General features: G+C 51.6%; 8 protein-coding genes across 8 annotated transcripts; 4 read left to right on the plus strand and 4 right to left on the minus strand.

Moving 5' to 3' along the window:
* The first annotated feature begins 48 nt into the window (after window positions 1-48).
* Window positions 49-1,615, plus strand: BD324DRAFT_619276 (putative proteasome subunit alpha type 4). Its single transcript, XM_022015157.1, has 9 exons — window positions 49-301; window positions 350-365; window positions 424-450; window positions 503-517; window positions 574-659; window positions 712-824; window positions 870-1,036; window positions 1,087-1,338; window positions 1,389-1,615. Exons 1-9 carry the CDS (start codon window positions 299-301, stop codon window positions 1,574-1,576), a joined length of 867 nt encoding a protein of 288 aa, XP_021873195.1. The 5' UTR covers window positions 49-298; the 3' UTR covers window positions 1,577-1,615.
* Window positions 1,611-2,834, plus strand: BD324DRAFT_619281 (hypothetical protein). Its single transcript, XM_022015158.1, has 2 exons — window positions 1,611-2,399; window positions 2,449-2,834. Exons 1-2 carry the CDS (start codon window positions 1,762-1,764, stop codon window positions 2,768-2,770), a joined length of 960 nt encoding a protein of 319 aa, XP_021873196.1. The 5' UTR covers window positions 1,611-1,761; the 3' UTR covers window positions 2,771-2,834.
* Window positions 2,835-3,684, minus strand: BD324DRAFT_619284 (H+-ATPase G subunit-domain-containing protein). The gene is made up of 4 exons (XM_022015159.1): window positions 3,628-3,684; window positions 3,395-3,473; window positions 3,196-3,296; window positions 2,835-3,142 (listed from the first exon to the last, which is right to left on the minus strand). Exons 1-4 carry the CDS (start codon window positions 3,628-3,630, stop codon window positions 2,966-2,968), a joined length of 360 nt encoding a protein of 119 aa, XP_021873197.1. The 5' UTR covers window positions 3,631-3,684; the 3' UTR covers window positions 2,835-2,965.
* Window positions 3,685-3,770: 86 nt separating this feature from the next.
* On the plus strand, window positions 3,771-7,582 carry BD324DRAFT_588241 (Symplekin tight junction protein C terminal-domain-containing protein). Its single transcript, XM_022013763.1, has 11 exons — window positions 3,771-4,172; window positions 4,236-4,350; window positions 4,410-4,590; window positions 4,645-4,781; window positions 4,835-5,026; window positions 5,072-5,402; window positions 5,441-5,584; window positions 5,625-6,779; window positions 6,829-6,994; window positions 7,043-7,422; window positions 7,474-7,582. Exons 1-11 carry the CDS (start codon window positions 3,842-3,844, stop codon window positions 7,492-7,494), a joined length of 3,153 nt encoding a protein of 1,050 aa, XP_021873198.1. The 5' UTR covers window positions 3,771-3,841; the 3' UTR covers window positions 7,495-7,582.
* Window positions 7,583-7,677: 95 nt separating this feature from the next.
* Window positions 7,678-8,858, plus strand: BD324DRAFT_619289 (hypothetical protein; the record flags this gene model as incomplete). The annotated part of the gene is made up of 6 exons (XM_022015160.1): window positions 7,678-7,867; window positions 7,927-8,115; window positions 8,173-8,211; window positions 8,254-8,498; window positions 8,554-8,797; window positions 8,839-8,858. Exons 1-6 carry the CDS (start codon window positions 7,777-7,779, stop codon window positions 8,853-8,855), a joined length of 825 nt encoding a protein of 274 aa, XP_021873199.1. The 5' UTR covers window positions 7,678-7,776.
* Window positions 8,859-11,357, minus strand: BD324DRAFT_619292 (phosphatidylinositol-glycan biosynthesis class S protein). The gene is made up of 9 exons (XM_022015161.1): window positions 11,053-11,357; window positions 10,798-11,005; window positions 10,583-10,756; window positions 10,356-10,541; window positions 10,050-10,316; window positions 9,921-10,007; window positions 9,485-9,879; window positions 9,329-9,436; window positions 8,859-9,289 (listed from the first exon to the last, which is right to left on the minus strand). The coding sequence occupies exons 1-9, from the start codon at window positions 11,269-11,271 to the stop codon at window positions 8,885-8,887; spliced, it is 2,049 nt and encodes a 682-aa protein (XP_021873200.1). The 5' UTR covers window positions 11,272-11,357; the 3' UTR covers window positions 8,859-8,884.
* Window positions 11,348-13,207, minus strand: BD324DRAFT_325942 (hypothetical protein). Its single transcript, XM_022012489.1, has 5 exons — window positions 13,086-13,207; window positions 12,677-13,042; window positions 12,502-12,627; window positions 12,316-12,464; window positions 11,348-12,274 (listed from the first exon to the last, which is right to left on the minus strand). The coding sequence occupies exons 2-5, from the start codon at window positions 12,744-12,746 to the stop codon at window positions 11,438-11,440; spliced, it is 1,182 nt and encodes a 393-aa protein (XP_021873201.1). The 5' UTR covers window positions 12,747-13,042; window positions 13,086-13,207; the 3' UTR covers window positions 11,348-11,437.
* Window positions 13,011-18,027, minus strand: BD324DRAFT_577344 (hypothetical protein; the record flags this gene model as incomplete). Its single annotated transcript, XM_022013252.1, has 24 exons — window positions 13,011-13,042; window positions 13,086-13,218; window positions 13,267-13,378; window positions 13,511-13,812; window positions 13,848-13,945; window positions 13,982-14,074; window positions 14,111-14,246; window positions 14,286-14,367; window positions 14,405-14,576; window positions 14,611-14,754; window positions 14,789-14,940; window positions 14,968-15,098; window positions 15,139-15,241; window positions 15,280-15,727; window positions 15,768-15,921; window positions 15,961-16,210; window positions 16,250-16,284; window positions 16,326-16,808; window positions 16,847-16,965; window positions 17,001-17,180; window positions 17,230-17,234; window positions 17,285-17,359; window positions 17,403-17,602; window positions 17,755-18,027. 24 exons carry the CDS (start codon window positions 18,025-18,027, stop codon window positions 13,011-13,013), a joined length of 3,912 nt encoding a protein of 1,303 aa, XP_021873202.1.
* Between the last annotated feature and the right edge of the window lie 164 nt (window positions 18,028-18,191).

Here is an 18,191-nt window from a genome sequence, read left to right on the forward strand (position 1 = left end):
TGAGCAGGAAGCGGCGATTAGCGGAGTAATGATAACAAATGATGTGCCGGACAAATGACGTGGCATTTCTAAACAGCCGCGCGTTCCGACGCCCGATTGCTGATGCTGCAGCCTTGCATTGCAACTCTCGTCCATTCAGTGCTCATCAGCCAGTGAAAGACAATCGTGCAGGGCACTAAACGAACTGCTGGTAACATCTCCACCTAGACTGAAGAGGATACCTTGTTAGAGAGATTCGCTTTTCCTTGCATCCTACGGTTGTTGTCAAGCCGGCGGACCAGTCACACATTGTTTCAACATGGTAAGCTGGATTGTGTGAGCCGAAACCCGCTGCTGACCCGTATTCCAGGCTCGAAGATATGACAGTGAGCCGGGAATTCTAATCAAAGTACGCACCAGACGCGCTGACACCGCCTTTTGCAGGTCGGACAACCATCTTCTCGCCGGAAGGTGAAATCTTTGCTCAGACCCATTGAATGCGTCCGCTGACACATATCTCCAGGGCGGTTGTTCCAAGGTACATCTCATGGTTCTAAGCACATGTACCGATGAACAACTGACGCTCCTTTTCAGTCGAGTATGCGATGGAAGCCATCTCACATGCTGGTACGGTGCTCGCAGTGCTGTCAAAGGAGGGAATAGCCCTGGCCGCCGAGAAGGTGAGCAATGCCTTTCTTACGAAGGTACCCTTTGAGCTGAATACCTCTTCAGAAAGTCACAGGAAAGCTTCTGGATCTCTCTTTGGCTCCTGGTGGACAGATGGGCGGCGAAGGGAACCAGGCATGGTTGGGAGGAGGAGGAGAAAAGATCTTCTTGCTTAATAAGTGGGCGGAACATTCCAGCTTGGCGATTAGGCTGATGCAGCACAGCAACATTCTCGCTGGTCTCGCTGGTATAACTTCCGATGCCAACTCTCTCGTCAACTTCTCCCGAAATGCTGCTCAACAACACTTGTTCACATATGACGAGGATATACCGGTGGAGATGCTCGTTCAGAGACTGTGCGACATGAAGCAGGGATATACCCAGTTTGGAGGTGAGTTGATGCTGTGTGTCTCGTCGACGCCTCAGCTCATTAAACACGAGGTCTTCGACCATTCGGTGTCGCTCTTCTCTACGTCGGATGGGATTCTCTACACGGCTTCCAGCTGTATCAATCTGATCCCTCTGGAAACTACTCAGGATGGAAAGCGACATGTATCGGCGCCAATCATTCCTCCGCGACGTCTCTTCTGAAGCAGGACTACAAGGACGACCTGACGTTGGAAGAAGCCAGGAGTTTATGCCTCAAAACGATGAGCAAGACCATGGACTCTACGAAGCTGGGCAGTGAAAAACGTAAGCTGAAGATCCTTGAGGATGCCATAGTCAGCTTACTTTCACACCAGTGGAGTTTGCCACGATGACCCTCGATCCCAAAACGAAGCAGCCGCTGGCCAAGATTTATCGACCGAACGAGTTGGACGCCTTGTTGCGTCAATTAGAGCTCGGTGGGACGTCTGATGACCAGGTCGGTGTGGGTGAGGCCACAGGCGGAGGTGGCGGGGACGAAGGCAACGTGGCTATGAGCACATGATACGAGTTTGAACATATGCATGAATGTATATCATTGGAATTCTAAGGGGGTCACAGAAACGGTTGCATCGCGATTGATTTTTGGCAAAGACGCCTCCTGAATTCCTCTCTTCACTCCTTACATGGACGCTCACATCATAGATCCTCGACGATGACCAGCACTTCTGCGGCGTGATCTCGAAATAAATGGCGGGGATGGGTGTCAACATCATGGCCGATACGGGCCTCCTCGACATCGGTATCCTCAGATCCATCCTGCTTCCCAACCTAGCCTTTTCATCATCTCTCATCTTGCCATCCTATCTTCTTCAACGTTTTCAGGTCCCAATCTCGCCCAGTTCCTTCTGGACAGCGGCGACTCTTGGAAACACGTACTGGCTAGCAGTTGCACCAGGCCTGAGAACCCAAACCCTCCACACAGCATTACGCCATATCCCTAGATCAAGATGGCTCTTCTTAGCTGGATTAACAATCTCCTCACTCCGGCTGATCTGGAGCGATCTATCAGAACGCGAATACAGCAGTCTCACGTCCAAACCAGCCAGTGACCAACTCTTTATGCATGGTGCAGGTCACTCTAATGACAGCTGGACTCGATACCTTCAAGATTGGGGAGGACGAATCCTTGTTCACGCCTTGATCACTTTACCTCTTCTGACGCCTTTCAGACCGATATCCTACCCCATCTTTGGATGTCCCGTGGAGGACATCTCGTCCATCAGAATCGCGGCCGCTGCTTTGTGGTCTCTGAGCCAGGTCATAGGTATTCTCGGCTCGCTGCCTGGACATAGCCTGGGTCTGCATGACAGCGTCAGACATCCAGAGTGAGTCTGGCGCATCATTGCACCGAGTAATACTGAAACGCTCCCGCAGGTCCTTGGCCAACGTTCTCGAAAGCACTGCATACGCGATCTTCCTCTTTTCCGAGAACCTCCTCAATCCGTTCTTCCTCCTCTCTCCCATCGTCACATATCTCGGGGCAAGGTACCGAGACTCCGAGGCAGATCAAGAGTTACAGGACAAGCTTGCAAGGGACGATCCAGCAGAGTATCTGCACTTGAAGGACAAGTGGAATGATTCCAACTCATTCTGGCCAGGGCTCAGCAGCTTGAAGCAAAGATGGACCTGGCTAGCCACGGGTGTAGGGGCCGCAATGGCGGTATTGGCGAGCTCGGGCGTCCTGAGAATGGAATAGGATCTAGCCAAACTCGGGGGTTGGAGAAGATCCAGGTTCATGCAAAAACCCAAATGCGCTGCTACTCAGAAGCCAATGCTGCATACAAAGGTCAATGGTAGACCAAGTGGTTCTATGTTTGGAGGACCATTCATCAGGGCCATTCTGATCCCTGGAACGAATCCTCACGTTGCACCTTTCACCTCCGGGAGAGTCCTAAGCTTGCACCTTTTTCAAGTTCTGGTGCATCTTGGGATCACTCTTCAGGACTCTGTCCACGATGGACTTGACGACTCGATCGCTGTGAGACTTGACATCTGAATCAATCTTTTCAAGCTGCTGCTTTGTTGAGCTATCGATGGAGGTTTGGGATGTGTTGACGTCGGAAGAATGCTGTGGACAAAGGGGATCAGATGAAGTAGAGGGGCCGATTGATGTCCTCTCACGCTAGATTCAAACTTCTTGAATTCTTCCTCCTTCTTCGCCTTGTAGGCCTCAATCTCCTTGGCCGCTTCCGAACGAGCGTCTTTGAGCTTTTGAACACGATCTGCGAAAGAAGAGGCGAGCGCATCAGAAGGGTTCCGCTCAGACGTGTACAATTCCGAGCAGCTGGACATAGGTCCCTCGTACTCAAGATAGACTCACACTGCCTGGCCTTCTGAACGACCTTGGCTGCCTCCTTCTCCGCTTCTAACAGGGTCTGAATACCTTGCGAATTGGCGGCCTGAGAGCGGAACGAGTGGGGGTGAAGTAGGAGGCAGTGAGGGATACATAGATCATGGGCGATGATGGGTTGAGAATCACGAGGCACGGCATGATAACGGGCGAGTCATTGTCAGCATTCCCCTCTCGTGTACACGACCATCTCTCTAACCCACCATGATGACTAGTTGATTTGAACGTCCAGAGTACAAGAGAGCTGAAGGATCATCCCGAGGTCGAATGCAGCTTGGCTTCCTTCGAGGGGAAAATTGCTTCCGTTTCAAGATTGGCGCGGGCGTGCATAACTTTGAATGAGAGACTCATCTTGCAAAACCTATCTGATCTGACGCCAGACTCGACTCGTTGCCGCCGTCAAAGAGGCTCTCGGTCATGTCGCTCTACGCAGATGAGGATCTGGGCCTGGTCAACGATGTTCAAGATGTCGACATCGTCAGGTCTTCAGCCCTGGCAGGGCCCGCGGATCCCGTTCAAGCTCTCACAGCTGCTCTGGCGTTACCTTCCGAATCGGCAGCTCAAGCCGAAGCGCTTTTCGTAGCTGGAAGGAGATTTGAAGAGCACCCAGAAAAGCTGCCAGACTTGTGTGGAAGATTACTGCCCATGGTCGTGGATGGAGGAGAAACATTGTTGAGATCATGGACATTGGACATGATTGCACTTGCTGTTGGCCGAAGCAGTCTGCAAGTAGATGCAAAGTCACAAGGTGGGTTGGCAAGGCAAGGCATTATCTATGGAGGCTGAATAACTCATCTCGATACCTCTGTAGTCGCTCAGGCTTGTCTCGAAGCGCTCGTCAGGCTGCTCTCTAGCGAATCCACCCGAACTATCAAATCTGTCATTCCAATCTTTTCGACCATTCATCCAATACTATTCAAGCTATTGTGAGTGCTCGGGTCCGTTAGCTCCTGCCAGGATAATCTGACCCGCGCAATTCGATTAGAGCAACCGGAAGACCTCCCCAAATCATTCACGATCTCTTCATCGCGTCCAAAGCTCGAATACTTTCTTTCGCTTTGGATCCAAATGCCCGACCTCAAAATGCCGGCGTACGCGCAGCTGCCTGGAAATTCGTTCAGAAAGTCCTTGTTGCAGGGACGAGAGGGCCCGTAGCTGATCCACGAGTACGTTCCTATGCGTTTTCAAGTCACTCTCCATTGGTCGCTGACGATGTGTAGTTGAGGAATCAGGTTCAGGGAGCCTCAGATCCAAGTATAGCTATCATCTCCAGGGACAGCTTGCTGAACGCTGCTGAGCTCGAGGAAGAGGCTAAAATGCTTCAGACTCAACTGGTAACGCAACTCTATTCCTCCAGGTGATTAATTCTCCGAACGTTCAAACAACACACAAGCTGACGATAGCCGTCAGCGACCCAACAGTTCTTCACCCCATCATCCAGACCTTCCCGGCTCTGTGTAAAGCGCGACCCATGTTGACACCATTGCTCGTTGGCTCCATGACTTCATGGACACCGGCGATGATGGAGGCCGCGGCCAAACCAGCGATTCACATTCGGGCTGTGGAAAAGACCCTCAAAATGGTCATGGAGCATCTGAGAAAGTAAGTCAAAGACCCTCGCTGTCCGGCTGACCAATAATTCAATAGGGTTCCATCTGTCATTGCCTTTGCAGCTCAGCTCAACGATGCTCTGATACGACAGAAACAGAGAATGGAGTTGGCGTTTGTGGCGGAGCAGGAGGCTCGAAAGCAGCGTCGTGAAGAAGCTAAAATCAAGCAAGAAGCCAACAAGCATTCCATGGAGGCGGAAAGTAGTGAACAGGCCGCCAAGAGGGCGCGTATGGAGAGCAGAGCGGGTTCAGGAATGGGAAAAGGACCAGAAGTCGATGTCTCAGTGTATCCCCTCGAAGCGGTTGTCGATGCTGTTATGGCAGGCTTGCATGGGATCCCTCCTGAAACATTGAAGATGTCCTTTGAGGTGAGTTTGAGACGGGTTAAGAGAACTCACACCGGCAGGTTGCAAGGCAAGCTTTGGCGGAAAATTCGCCCGACGCCATACGTTTATTAGCGCCGGCTCTCGGAGCGAAAGAGGATGATAAAGACGGCGACGATGAGATTTTGAATCCCTTAGAAATGGACATGGATGATGAAGATTTACTGGTGAGTCGTTCGGCCTCCAGGAACTGTGCTAACTGCTCAGCTCGCGGGTGACTTGGATGAGGCCGAAGACGAGGAACCGACTACGTTTGTCGAATTCCGCTTACCACCCCCCGAACCGCTGGATCCTAGTGAACGGACTCGCTTAGCTGATTCGGCTCTGCAAAGAATATATCAATATGCCTCGGATCTCTCCGCTTTGCCGGACCCGAAGGAAAACGACGGCATCAAACTGGCAGTTTCACCGAAAGATATGTGGATGCTCCTTGTGGCTAGGATGGCTTCCCGAGGACCTGAAGACCGGCGGAAAGCGTTAACTGAGTACGTCTCCGCCGATTTTGCTTCCAGAGCCAAGTTTGCATCCATATGGATCAACGAAGAGTGGTACAATGATTCGCTCAACGGGACCAATCACTATACAGCCATCGTTGAATCACTCGTCACGCCTTATCTCAAGAATGTTGATCCGAAAGACAAGGCTTTCTCTTCTTTCCTCAACGCCCTGCCGTCCATCCCTAAAGGTGTGATTGCATCTATCGAGGGAGTCTGCGAGGATCAGTCGCGAGGTATAGTTGGTTTCATGGCGCTGCGTGATCTGCTAGAGACGCGTCCGCCCGTGCGATCGCAAGCTCTACGAGTATTATTAGACCTCTGTACGCATTCCGATCGGAAAACACGAGTGATGGCTATCCAAACGATCAGACGATGGGTACCGGATTCATCCATGGCTCCGACGATTATAGACTACGCGATGGGCGTTCTTCGTCGCTTGATTCCCACTGCGAAGTCTGAAGGAGGCATGGACGAGGACCTGCCTTCTGTAACCGAGAACCGCTTCCTCGGCGATGTCAACGAGGAGACTGTGCAACAGCATGTCGAGCTTGCTTTCGCTATCACTAGGCGGCAGCAGGACTTGCTCCAGAATGTCTTTGACATATATGCGAAGCTCGAGAAGCCGATAGCCGATCAATTCGAGTCGCTCCTGACGCCTCTTATACAATCCCTTGGTGCAACTACCAAGCTTCTCGATACCTTGCGGTCTTTCCCCCTTGGTGCGGAGAAGTTGGCTCTACGGGTCGTCACCATCCTCAGTGCAGAGGGCGCCAGTCCAGTGCTGGTCTCACTGGTCAAAGGTCTGATGGCAGAGAGAGAACTCGACCCGGGCTTCATTATCCCTATTATTGGCGAGCTGGACAAGGTGAATCCGTTGAGATACCAAAATTGCCGTTTGCTGAAAGCCTTTTCAGGCCGAGATCGAGAAGCAGCTTCCGAGGATCGTCTCCCTGCTGAGCAAGCCGGACTCAAGAGATACTGTCCGGACGGCGTTTGCTTCGATCCTGCAGAAACTTACGCCTGCCGATTTGCTGGTATCATTGCACGGCGAAGAAGCCGGCAGGAAGCTCGCCATGGAAGGTGAGTGTAATTCCAGCTGCATCCAGCATTGCTGACGATTCCGCCTAGCTATCGGATTATGCTTCTCGATGACTTCGGTCTTCCGGTCCGATGTTCTCGCTACTGCCCTTGCCCGCATCACTGAATTGCCCACTTTACCCGTGGTCTTTCTACGTACGACTATTCAAACGGTCACAACGTACAAGTCTCTCATTCCGTTCATCGCCAACAGCATATTGCCAAAATTGGTCGCCAAAAAGATTTGGGAACAAGGGCCATTGTGGGATGGTTTCGTCAAGTTGTCCAAGATGATCGCTCCTGCAAGCTTTGGCAGCCTCCTTCAACTGCCAAAAGAATGGCTCAAAGATGTGCTGGACAAAGAGCCAAAGCTGAAGACCGGACTAAAGGGATACTTAGCGGGCAAGGGACAGCAAAGGGCTCTGTTGGAGGTGGGTCACATTTGATTCTCAGATTGGTCTACAGAATTGACATCCTCCTAGATTCTAGGCGAAGATGCTTGATAGTCAAGATAGAGCTTCCGTTCGTCAGAAGAGAGTCGCTACACAGACTACACCTCTTGCACCATTGCATGTATTCATTCTTCCTGGGTGATGAGACTAGACAGATCACCTTAGAACGGATAAACTAATTGGCGAGCATGCGCTCGGTGTAATGATCTGGCGAAATGTCAAAGGGAATGAATTGATCGTAGATCGAGATTACATAGAAGCTAACCTGAGCGGTATTGAACATCGTTTGGGAGCATTCCTCACTCCCAGCTCATCGGACTTCCCTGAGCTGCAATGATATCCATCGATTTCAGATCCAAAACAGCCATCGTTACCGGCGGTGGACGAGGTATCGGTCTAGGTATCACAGAAGCCCTTGCAGGGGGTGAGTGGACGTCTTAACCATACAGGACTCGTCTGGCTGAGGTGCTATATTCCGAGTAGCCGGGGCCAATGTCATCATTACATATACTTCTACGGATCCCACAGAGCTCGCTCAAACTCTAGGTGCCAAATACGGCGTGAAGATTCATGTGTATCGGTGCAGAGCGGAGGACAGTACTCAAGTGAATGAAATGGTGGAAAGAATAAGCAAAGAGATCGGCGAGGTAGACTTCGTCATTGCGAATGCAGGTGGATAGCATATGTCCCGTAAGGAACATAGAGAGCACGGCTGATGAATGATCACAGGGGTTAGCTTGTGGAGAGATACGATCGATATGACCGATGGTGAGTTAAGAAGGATGCAATACAGCTGACCAGAACTATCAGAGGAGCTCGAACATATCATGAAGATAAATCTCTTTGCTCCTGTATATCTCGCTCGAGCGTTCACCCGACACTGGCTAGGTCTACCAGCGACAGTACAATCAGATCACCAAGTAGGGAAGCTCGACACAATCAATCTAAAGAAGAAGATTCTTTTCGTATCTAGTATCAGTGGGATTGTCAATATGACACCCCAGCGACAGATGGCATACAACGCTTCGAAAGGAGGATTGACGATGGCCGCAAGGGTATGTCCTGTATCTACGTTCCTTCTGAACCAAAGTGCTCACCTGTCACTGCTAGAGTCTTGCGGGCGAATGGGCTCGGTATGGAATCACAGTCAACACCATCTCACCAGGATACGTATCGACAGATATGATCGCCAATCCGCCTTCAGGCGAAGCTTCAGCCTGGGTTCAAACGTGGAAGTCCATGACACCAGTGGACAGATTCGCCAAAGCTTCTGAGGAGGGGCAAATGGTAGCTTTGATGATGTCGGATCACGCATCAACCTTTATGACTGGTCATGATCTGGTAATGGATGGGGGTGAGCAAAGCACTACCAACAAGACCCTGACACTCGTCCAGGTTACACCACATATTGAGGGAATCGTGAATACATCTTGCATACATGTCATCTTGACGATGGAGAATGAAGCGAGGCCCGGGAGCGAAGGTTGTGTCCGCCTCGCGAGCGGTGACCGACCTCTGAGATCAGAAGGACAGACTCCACTCCATCATCTATATCTGAGCGGTCATCTGCCGGCGCACTGCTTTGACGGCTTTCTCGATCGCCCTGGGATCTCTCGAAGATCGAGGCACTCTCTTGATCGTTGACGTTCTTGGAGTTCTGGTCATCCATGCTATCTTCAGGCATCTCTGAATTGAGACTCGTCGAGACAGCTGGAGCCTCCTTCTGACTCTTCTGTGTCTTCCGCCTCTTTCTCCAGGCTAGGAGCTCCCGAAGGATCGCGACGATCATAGGAACGGCAATAGGAGCGAACAGAGGGGTGTACACGGCGAACTTGTGCTCATCAGGCTAGACGATTTCAGCGGACGTGAGGGCATGGAAACCTACGAAATACAACAGCCCCATCATCGATGGATCAAAGAAGGCTTGGCTGGCAAGCGCAGCTGCGTCTCGAGACAAGATGAAAGCCTGTCGTGTGTCTCGCGTTTTGTCCATCTGGGAGCGATGGGTCAGAAAAGAATGACAGAAACAATCACGACCCACTTTCTCCAGTCTTTCGACAGCTCCCTGAACCTTGTCGCGGACACCCTTGCCGACTTTCATTTCCTTGATTTTACTGACAAGTCTGGAGATCCCGGAAAGCGTCCGCCTCGCTTCCAGAGAATTCTCTCTCGCTCTGACGCGCATTATGTGCTCCACTTGCCATGGGGTGAGCGGCTGCGCAAAGGGCCGCTCTGGTACGAGGTGTGACGATGGTGGACTTGGCGCAATGCCTGAGGGTATCGACGGAAGGTCGAGCAAGGAGTAGAGGTGTTGCGTGAACAGATGAAAAGGGGCGTGTAGCGCAGCCAGAGGCAAATGAAGATTGGTGAATGTGGACGAGGGGGGATTGAGAAGCACTACAGCTCCATATTGAGGAATGAGAAAGGATCGAGCATCTGCGATGAGGTTATGATAGCTCGATTGCGGTTCTGCTGACCTGAGACAGAGGTTCGCATCGGTCGGTGTTTCACATTCGGAACGTATAGCAGCATGCGCAACACTGGGTTGTTTGTACTCCCCGAGTCTGGGTCATCTGTCAGCTTGGCTCTCGAAATCAGTCTCTCACCGAGGCTCCAGGATTCTGAATTAATGAAGATCTTCATCTCCTCTTCCCCAATGTACCAGTAGGGATTATGGATGTCCTCATTGCGGACAGTCGCCAGGTCTACAATACCTTCCTCATCTGGCATCACACCACCAACGGAAGGATGGGTGTCGGCGGAATGGGCACCCAAATGAGGCTCGAATGTCAGGGGTGCGTGGTACAATATCTGTGATTCAATGTCAAACTTGAAAATATCCTTGAGAGGTTCCAAATGAGGTAGGATATGGTCTTGCACGGTTAGAACAGCGGACAGACCGAGAAACCCACCGTTGATGGCGCTCGAGATGTCCCAGCTTTGGACAAAGCTGCCCTCGGTCGAATCCTCATTCAAAACAACAAAACTGAGCGTAATGTTCGGAGCGTATTTCAAGGCTCGGAGGGGAACGGTAGGCGGCGTTCTATAAGGTGGTAGCAGGGCAACGAGAGCATCACTGATGGCCATCTTGTAGTGGACTGGATCTTTGTCAGTGGATGTTCAATTCCAAGTAGCATACTCGGTAGATGTCGATCGCCGACTTGAGAGGGATGAACAGGAACCACAAGTGTCCCTGGTCTGGGGTTGTCGCCAAAACTCCCCACCTCTGCAGCCTGGACATATGGGCGCAGAGGGAAGCTCGTGTTAGCCCTATTGGACACTTTGATGTGTACTCGAAGTGGGGAGCGACTGCCTTTATTTGATCAACGATGCACCAAGCGGATTCTTACTCACTTTTCCCCTGCCCGACTAATAGGTCCCAATGTCTCCTTCTCCTCGTTGCGGGACCAGCTTGTCCAAGAAGTCCGTCTACGCTTTTTGTCACCTCTTCTGCTAGATGCAGGAGGATGTCCTTCGAAGAGTGCTTCGGACGGCCAGCCGCTGGAGCGGGGAAAGCTTCATTATCTGCCGTGAAGACAATGTTGGATCTAGAGTCAACGGGCTGTCGCATTGTCAGCGTATGACATGACGAAGAGGTAGAGAGCTTACTATTGCTGACTCTAGAGCAGCTATGCGCTCCCTCGGCAGAGGCAATCGCTCTATTGAGGTCGTGTACCACCATATGGGTGCCCCCAGCAGAAGGATCAATGGGAAAGCTAGAATGACGAGCAGCCGCCGAGTGTGAGAGGGATTGAAGGCATTCGTAATCTCAGAGGGCAGAGGATGACGCTGCTCGAGCCCATTCTCCTCTTCACCCTTCACCTTCATCCTCAGGCGTAGAAGCCGGAGAGATGGAACGCGGTCGTAATAAAGTCAACTGCTAGGAGCATTCGACGCGTTTTTGAGAATACTCGATGATGAATACATGATATAGATATACACAGTCTACTTGAGAAGTCATCCAAAATCGTTATATGCAGATGTGTTCGCAACTCTACTCAGTCTCCGGAGCCTCTGGTCGATCATCTATGGCCTCTTCTGGTGGAATCATGTCGGCCGTGAAACCCAATATACTTTGGGTGAGGACGGGCCGCTGTTGACCATCTCTCAGACCACCGCCTCCTCCTAGTCCTGTGCCTGGCCCAGTCTCAGCTTCGTTAGATATCAGACGCCTTGATTCTTCGGGCTCCAGCTCGCCAGCTTCCACCGCTCTTTGTCTCTCTTCCAATTCCGCGGCCTCCTGCTCCGCGCTTGCTTCCAGCTCTTCCACAGTCAATGAACTCTTCCGAGAGATATCCTTCGGCTCGAATGCTTTCTCCTCCAACTCGAGATCTTCTTCCACAGCTGCACTTGCTGATGACTCTTCTGAGATGGCCAGCATCTCTCTCAATGCTCTATTCTCCTCTTCCAGCCGCTGAATTTCCATCTCTCGCTCCATCGCCCAGTCTTTCTGACCATCTGTTCCAGCATAGCCTCCTGTCGATCCTGGTTGGAAGCCAGCAAATGGCGTTATGCGACTGCGACCAAATATTCTCGAACTGGATGCTTTCTGTCCGCTCGAAGATGATGCTGACGGCGGCGGACTGTCATCCGATGACGATATGATAGAGCCGTTGTGAATACGTAGCGACAGCAATGCCTCGGCCGCGCTGTCCGCCTCTTCACCGCCCATGGACCGGAGCGCAGAGCGAAGGAGTGTGGACAAACGTGCGAGTAGGAGCGAGAGGGAAGTGTCATCGTGCAGTTGAGCGGAAGAGTGGGCTGTCTGAAGACTCTGAAGAAGAGAGCTGTAGTAGGAATGAAGTGATAGGTCGTGTTGTTGAGAAGCGTGCTATAGAATCAGCACGCCTGCTCTTCTCATGGTTCGCTCACAGCTACACCTCTGAATTTGCCCATGACCGTTTCGAGGGTCATCTCATACTCCTTGAGCAGATTGTTGACCTGTTTATTCTCATGTTGCAGCTGTTGGTTCTCGAGGATCAGATGGGACGCAAACTTTTCGAGCTCGGATTGGAACTCCTCTGTAGGGCAATCAACGTCATTTCTACGGTCACATACCATCAGCGATGTCGAGATTGAATCGACGTAACGGGAAGCCTGTTCCGACATGCGCTGCTTGACCTTTAACGTTGTCAGAACGGGTGGTGAGTTGAGTGACAAGCGCTCGGTTGTTGGACAATTGCTCTGAATGGCGTTGTCAGCGACACAATAAGTCTCACAAGACCAACCGCACCTGACAGCTCTCCAACTAACGCCCAAATTCGGGACAGCTCATCCTCGAGGTCTACCATTTGTCGAGCCATCCTCTGCTCGGTTCGAGGTCCGCACCCTCCACCGAATGTTGTACGCTTGACGCGATCCGGCAATGGACGTGCTAGGATAGGAATGAAATCACAGCCAGAACTGGAATTGCGTCGACGATTTTAGGATGGCAAGCGCAAATGTGGCAGAGATTCGTCAGGTTTCAGGTCTGGAGTGCGACCAATGTATACAATTACATGAGCCAGGAGACTTCCCGCCGCCCTCTGCTCAGCTACATACAGCTTGACCCAATGACGTTCATGCATCTACCAATAAGGCAGCCATCCCAGAACGTAGCCTGTAAGGGTCAGCGAGAGAGGTCCCGTACGAGAAAGCCATACCTTGGGCCAAATTCTCTACACTCGTGGCCTCTTCGATCAATCCCTGGACCTGATGCTTAACAGACAAGATGGTGTCTTTGTGGTCTTTGTCAGGTCCATATCCAGCGAGTTTGCGTTCAATCTGCGTCAATACCTAAGTCCGGCAGTCAGTAAGCTTTATGGTGCCAGCAGGCTGACTGACATGCAAAGCTTTCGAGTTGGTGATTCCTGTGGATGCTTTGGCCATGTAGCTGTCCGTGTCCAGGTACATCGAAATGAGCGAGTTGTCGATGTGATTGTATATGTCTTCATTACTTCCTACATAGCCCATGACAGGCGCCACACTCTGGGGCACCGCGTGGGTCGTAGGTTTCCGGCTCTGAGCAGGTCGGAAACCAGAATGATTGGCATCTGCGAGCTCAGCCGAGTTGCATCATAGAGCTTACCTGTGATCTGCTCTGATGGCATTGCATTGACCTGGCGCAGTCAACACCGAGTCATGAAGATGACTCACCGTCCACGATAGGAGCGGATCGTACAGAAATGCCTCGAGCATGGCAAGCAAGGTACTGCGGCTTTCTCTCAGGACACCCATACAGATGGTCGATGCTTGTTTGAAGGAGCCCCTTGACCCTGGAACGACGTGCCCTTGGGAGCAGGCAAGCTCCATAGCATTCGTCATCATCCTTGTGAGACGGAAGGGGACTTTCTCTGGCAGGAATGAACGCTCTTGAGCCACGCCGAAGAGCTAAAGGTGTGAGCTTCGTCGGACCAGACACTTACATCTCCAAAGTCGATATGAAGCGCGCCCCAAGTCAATTGATTGACGAGGATATTGGAGCCATGTCTGTCACCAAGCCCGATGACATAGCCGACGAAACCTGTCTCATCAGAATTGGCCTGAGCTTGAAACTCACTTCCGATGCCAATCGTACGGGCAAAGTTGGTTCTACGGTGAATCCAGATCTCTGCAGAGGGACTGCGTGACCAGAGTACCTCCTTGAGATCGGCTGCAACTGTCAGTGAAAGCCACTTACGCGACTCACTCTGCTTGGAGTGAGACAGTGCTGCCTTCAGCCTCTCAACCTTGGTCGGCAGCGGCAACTTGTCGTATCGATCCATTTCGGCCGGAGGGTCCAGCTTTGGTCGGTCATGCTTGGTGTCAAAATTCTCAGGATCATACTGACAGGTGTCAGAGCACAGCAACCTCCGTTCTCTCACTCCTAAGATTGAAGCGAGCTCCTTGTTGGACAGATTGCTCGCCTTGCACTTCTCTCTGTTCGACAGGATGATCGCTTGCAACCTGTTCGCGTGGGCAACGAACCCGCAGGTTGACTCACTGTTGAGTGTTTTCGACCCATGAGACCAGCCCAGCTGACGGCGAGAGTGGGATGACTTCATAGGGAAGCAGATGAAGATTTCGTCCAAAGGCCTCCGAGTTGTGGTTGAGCAGAGTATTGATGAGCGTGAATAGCTGCATGATCCGTTCGTCGCCACGAAGATCCTCATTGCCTGCAAAATCAGCACTCCTCACGCTCCGGCTCACCCTTCAATAGGAAAGTATAATCTTTTCTCAGCGAAGTGATAATGAGCTTTCGAGGAATTTGTTTGGTGGCCAGTACATCGACCACCGGCATAAACGCCTCAATGAATGCTTGATCATCGAGATTGACATTGGGATCATATTGCCCTGATCTCAGAATCGACTCAACTCGAGTACTCACCTGGTACTGTCAGGATACATTCCCGGATGGCAAGTAGCCTCGGAGCCGTGCTCGCAAGCTGCAACTTGGACCCCGGCTGTCTCCACTGGTTGACTTGCGCATCAAGCTCGCCGTATAGCTTATTGTCAATATCAGCAAATGGCCATAGCTCTCTACTGTTAAGAAAGCATACCTTTTACAGATCGCTATAGGCGGTATTGACAAGCGACAGCTGTTTCGTCTGCTGGTATTTCAGAAGGACCTTGTAAATCGAATGTAATTGCGGCCCGAAAGACTGCACGAAATGCTCCTCATCTGGTGTCTCTGGCTCCTGAATGATTGAGCGGATTGCCACTTGGTGGACAGCTCACTGCAAGTCTCTGTATCTCGGCTTCCCAGGCTTGAGGCACTTCGTGCCAGGCGATTTCCATCAGATCCTGTCGGGGCAAGGACCGATCAATGAGATTCCGCCACCTGTGTTCCATTAGCAAGGCTTGAAATGAACTTCTCACTTTTCCATCCACGAGATTGATGTCCTGATGAGTTCGCGGCCAACGAGCTCAGCTTGATTGACCAGTGTAGTGCCATCCTGCATTTGACAGATATGATCCATGATCATCCGAGCTGCCCGTTCATGCTCGACCTTCTGGGTCTGACTCGCAGTCAAGAGCGGCCAGATAGCAGCGTGGGGGAATTGTCTCGCTATGTCTTTGAGAAGATCGATGAGGAGAGCCTGCAGCTCCGGATGCAGAGTGCCCAGCCGAGCGATCAGTTGGGGAATGGCCATGAGCCAAGCTGAGATTGCTGTGGCAGACAGCTGATGCTGAACCTCTGCCAATACCGATTCTGATTCGCCATATCGGAACCAAAGTGTGACGAGACGGAGGAGTGCTTTGATCATCTTCTCAGGTGTCTCGCGAGACCGCACAGCTTGGAACAAGCCACGAATGGCGGGGACGACTTAAAATTAGGTCGGCAAGTAAGTGCAATGAAGGCTCACCATAACTATTTATTGCTATTCTATCCTTCTGTGAATGCGAACCAGTCTCAAAGATGTTCATGGCTGCTTGGGCCAAGGAGTAGGCACCATTGAACCACAAGTCGTCCAATTTGTACGCCAAGGAATAGTAATTGTACACCTCAGATGTGGGATCCTGTCTGTCAGCCTCATATTCTGCTCTTGAACGCCTTACAGTCAGCCAAAAGCCACCTTGGCTGAGCTCTGTCCATTGCGCGAGCCGGTAGTAGCGCCTGGCCAATATGTTTCGAATGGAAGCGTCAACGTCCTGGACCGATGCGAGCGGTCTGAGACCCAGGCCTTCGCTTTCCAATTCTTCACGATTTATTGCAACCGACTCGAGGTAGCGGGCCGTATGGTTGTGCAGTCGACTGACAATGTCTTTCATTCTGGTCAGGTCCTGTTTCTCTGCCGCCTCTTTCCAGCTAAGGTATTTATCAGTATTGACGAGTCCGGGCACCCACTCGAAGCGCATCTGGGTGTATTGTACCTTGCATCCCTAACGTATTATTAGCATGAAGGATATTGGCATCCCCTCACCGGTGGATGGGTTTCGGGCTTGACCCATTCCAGAAGCTTTTGAGCCGCTTCGTGCATGCCACTACTCTCGCACAATTTCGCTGCGTCAAGATAGCATCTTTGCAAACCGATCTCGGTAGGAGGACAGGCCATCTTCCAGATCTGTAATCGCTTGAGCCAAGTGTTGGCTTCGGCATGGCTCCTCTTGAAACGATTTTTCCACACACTTTGCAGATGTTTTTGGATGCCTGGTTGCGACTTGTATTGTATGACTTCTTGCAATTCAACGAGGCATTCCGTTTTCGCAAGTGTTTTAATCGCGATTTGCGGTCCTACTTCAAGCTGTGCCTGTAGCTCGTCATACGAAAGAGACTGACTTTTGGAGATATGGTGAAATGCGGAAGCGTACTGGCCATGATGGACGTCTATAATCGCTTTATACAGCGACTTGGATGTTCCCTTTGGATGGAAGGCATTGAAATCGGCCATCGCCTCATAATCCCCCTGAGACGTATCAAGAGGGCTCTGTCTCGAGATCTTACCATGTGCCACGCAGCTGCGCATGCCCAATGGGAGACTCTTCTCCTCTGGGAGTCAGTCAAGCCTTCGAAGAGTCGCTGAGCAAGATTGTAGCCTTTTTCGAATTGGCCTAGAGCGTGATCTGGGTCGTCAGTCACGCCCGCACTAGGGACTTACGGCAAATGAGGCGGGTATTGAAGGAGTCGAATGAGCTGACGGCGTCAGACGTCCCATCGATGCGGTCCTGCTCATCCAACGCGGTCTGCCAATGACTGAGCTGAGTGATCCAAAATGGCTTGGGCTGCTCGCCGTATTCATCACGCCTCCATAGGAGCGACGACCAGGCTGAGTCGTAGCCTAAGTGATTTTAGTGAAGCCAGACAAAGGACAAAGTCACCTGAAGAACCGATCCTGGGCGATCACGTTAGACAATGGGTACCTTTTCCAGCTGAGTAGCTCACCGTATATTAGCCTCGACGAGATTAGCAATGTTTTCACTCGACAGATCTCCCTCGGCCTGCTGTTCCGCATACCATCTATGATTCGTCAAACGTTGTGCGGATTTATACAGGTACCTACACGCAGATTGCGGGCAGAGGATTTTCGAGGTCTCCGCCAAATCCTTTCAAAGCGCTACCTTTGGCCGCGTCCAGTATGGCTTGAGGTAGAGGTTTCCGTTCCTTGTCAAAGAAGGCTACCAGGTCGAGAAAGACACAAGCGATCTCTTGCGTCTGTACTGGATCGGACAGAAGAGATACCAGAGTGGTATCGACGACATCCTGAGTTTCAGTCATAATACGCCTAGAGGACTTACCTTGAACGGGTCATTCTCTATCTGGGCATAGCACATATAAAATGCCGTCTGGAATACTTCGCCGTGAACGAGTGGTCCCAGCTTCAGCCGTCAGCCTTATCCAGCGTCTCCTCATACCTTTGCAGTGATCAAGATCTCGGGTACAGCACTGGCCTCCAAGGTAGCCTGATAAAGCTGATGTAGCCACACGGAGGGATTATCGTGTGGTGAAGTCATAAGAGTGTGTGTCCAGGCGTACTGCACTGATCGCGTCTTTACCTGTAGGTTTCTTGCCAATATCTCGGCGATGAGTGGGTGATCTCGAGGGACATTAGGGGCTCCCACTGCTGGTGTAACGGGGGGAAGAGGGGTTGGTGCTGTAGATCCCGCTGTGGACTGACAGGTCAGCATTCGCTTCGAAGGTCCACACACTCCAGTACGTCCTATCTGTCGTTCTTGCATATCTAATATCACTAGTCCCAGCCTCTCGACCGCAGAGATCAGCTCCTCCGACTCGGACAGCTGGCCATCCTTGGCCAACGCCTTCAAAGGCTTCACGAGACAGCTCTTCAGGG

The sequence above is a fragment of the Kockovaella imperatae genome (assembly GCF_002102565.1).
Source record: "Kockovaella imperatae strain NRRL Y-17943 chromosome Unknown BD324scaffold_3, whole genome shotgun sequence".
In the NCBI taxonomy this organism is placed as follows: Eukaryota; Fungi; Basidiomycota; class Tremellomycetes; order Tremellales; family Cuniculitremaceae; genus Kockovaella; species Kockovaella imperatae.

Bases quoted from the DNA above. Each gene is read 5' to 3' on its own strand.
- BD324DRAFT_619276 (XM_022015157.1), top strand. The intron at 1,037-1,086 runs GTGAGTTGATGC...ATTAAACACGAG, and splicing joins GGGATATACCCAGTTTGGAG to GTCTTCGACCATTCGGTGTC. The intron at 1,339-1,388 runs GTAAGCTGAAGA...CTTTCACACCAG, and splicing joins GAAGCTGGGCAGTGAAAAAC to TGGAGTTTGCCACGATGACC.
- BD324DRAFT_619281 (XM_022015158.1), top strand. From the start codon at position 1,762: ATGGCGGGGATGGGTGTCAACATCATGGCCGATACGGGCCTCCTCGAC. The intron at 2,400-2,448 runs GTGAGTCTGGCG...ACGCTCCCGCAG, and splicing joins GACAGCGTCAGACATCCAGA to GTCCTTGGCCAACGTTCTCG.
- BD324DRAFT_619284 (XM_022015159.1), bottom strand. The intron at 3,297-3,394 runs GTGAGTCTATCT...CTTCTTTCGCAG, and splicing joins CGTTCAGAAGGCCAGGCAGT to ATCGTGTTCAAAAGCTCAAA. The intron at 3,143-3,195 runs GTGAGAGGACAT...CTTTGTCCACAG, and splicing joins TCAAGAAGTTTGAATCTAGC to CATTCTTCCGACGTCAACAC.
- BD324DRAFT_588241 (XM_022013763.1), top strand. From the start codon at position 3,842: ATGTCGCTCTACGCAGATGAGGATCTGGGCCTGGTCAACGATGTTCAA. The intron at 4,351-4,409 runs GTGAGTGCTCGG...CAATTCGATTAG, and splicing joins CCAATACTATTCAAGCTATT to AGCAACCGGAAGACCTCCCC. The intron at 6,780-6,828 runs GTGAATCCGTTG...AAGCCTTTTCAG, and splicing joins TTATTGGCGAGCTGGACAAG to GCCGAGATCGAGAAGCAGCT.
- BD324DRAFT_619292 (XM_022015161.1), bottom strand. From the start codon at position 11,271: ATGAAGGTGAAGGGTGAAGAGGAGAATGGGCTCGAGCAGCGTCATCCT. The intron at 10,757-10,797 runs GTGAGTAAGAAT...GATCAAATAAAG, and splicing joins ATTAGTCGGGCAGGGGAAAA to GCAGTCGCTCCCCACTTCGA. The intron at 9,880-9,920 runs GTCAGCAGAACC...ACCTCATCGCAG, and splicing joins GATGCGAACCTCTGTCTCAG to ATGCTCGATCCTTTCTCATT.
- BD324DRAFT_325942 (XM_022012489.1), bottom strand. From the start codon at position 12,746: ATGGCTCGACAAATGGTAGACCTCGAGGATGAGCTGTCCCGAATTTGG. The intron at 12,628-12,676 runs GTGCGGTTGGTC...AACGCCATTCAG, and splicing joins GTTAGTTGGAGAGCTGTCAG to AGCAATTGTCCAACAACCGA. The intron at 12,275-12,315 runs GTGAGCGAACCA...CTGATTCTATAG, and splicing joins GCAAATTCAGAGGTGTAGCT to CACGCTTCTCAACAACACGA.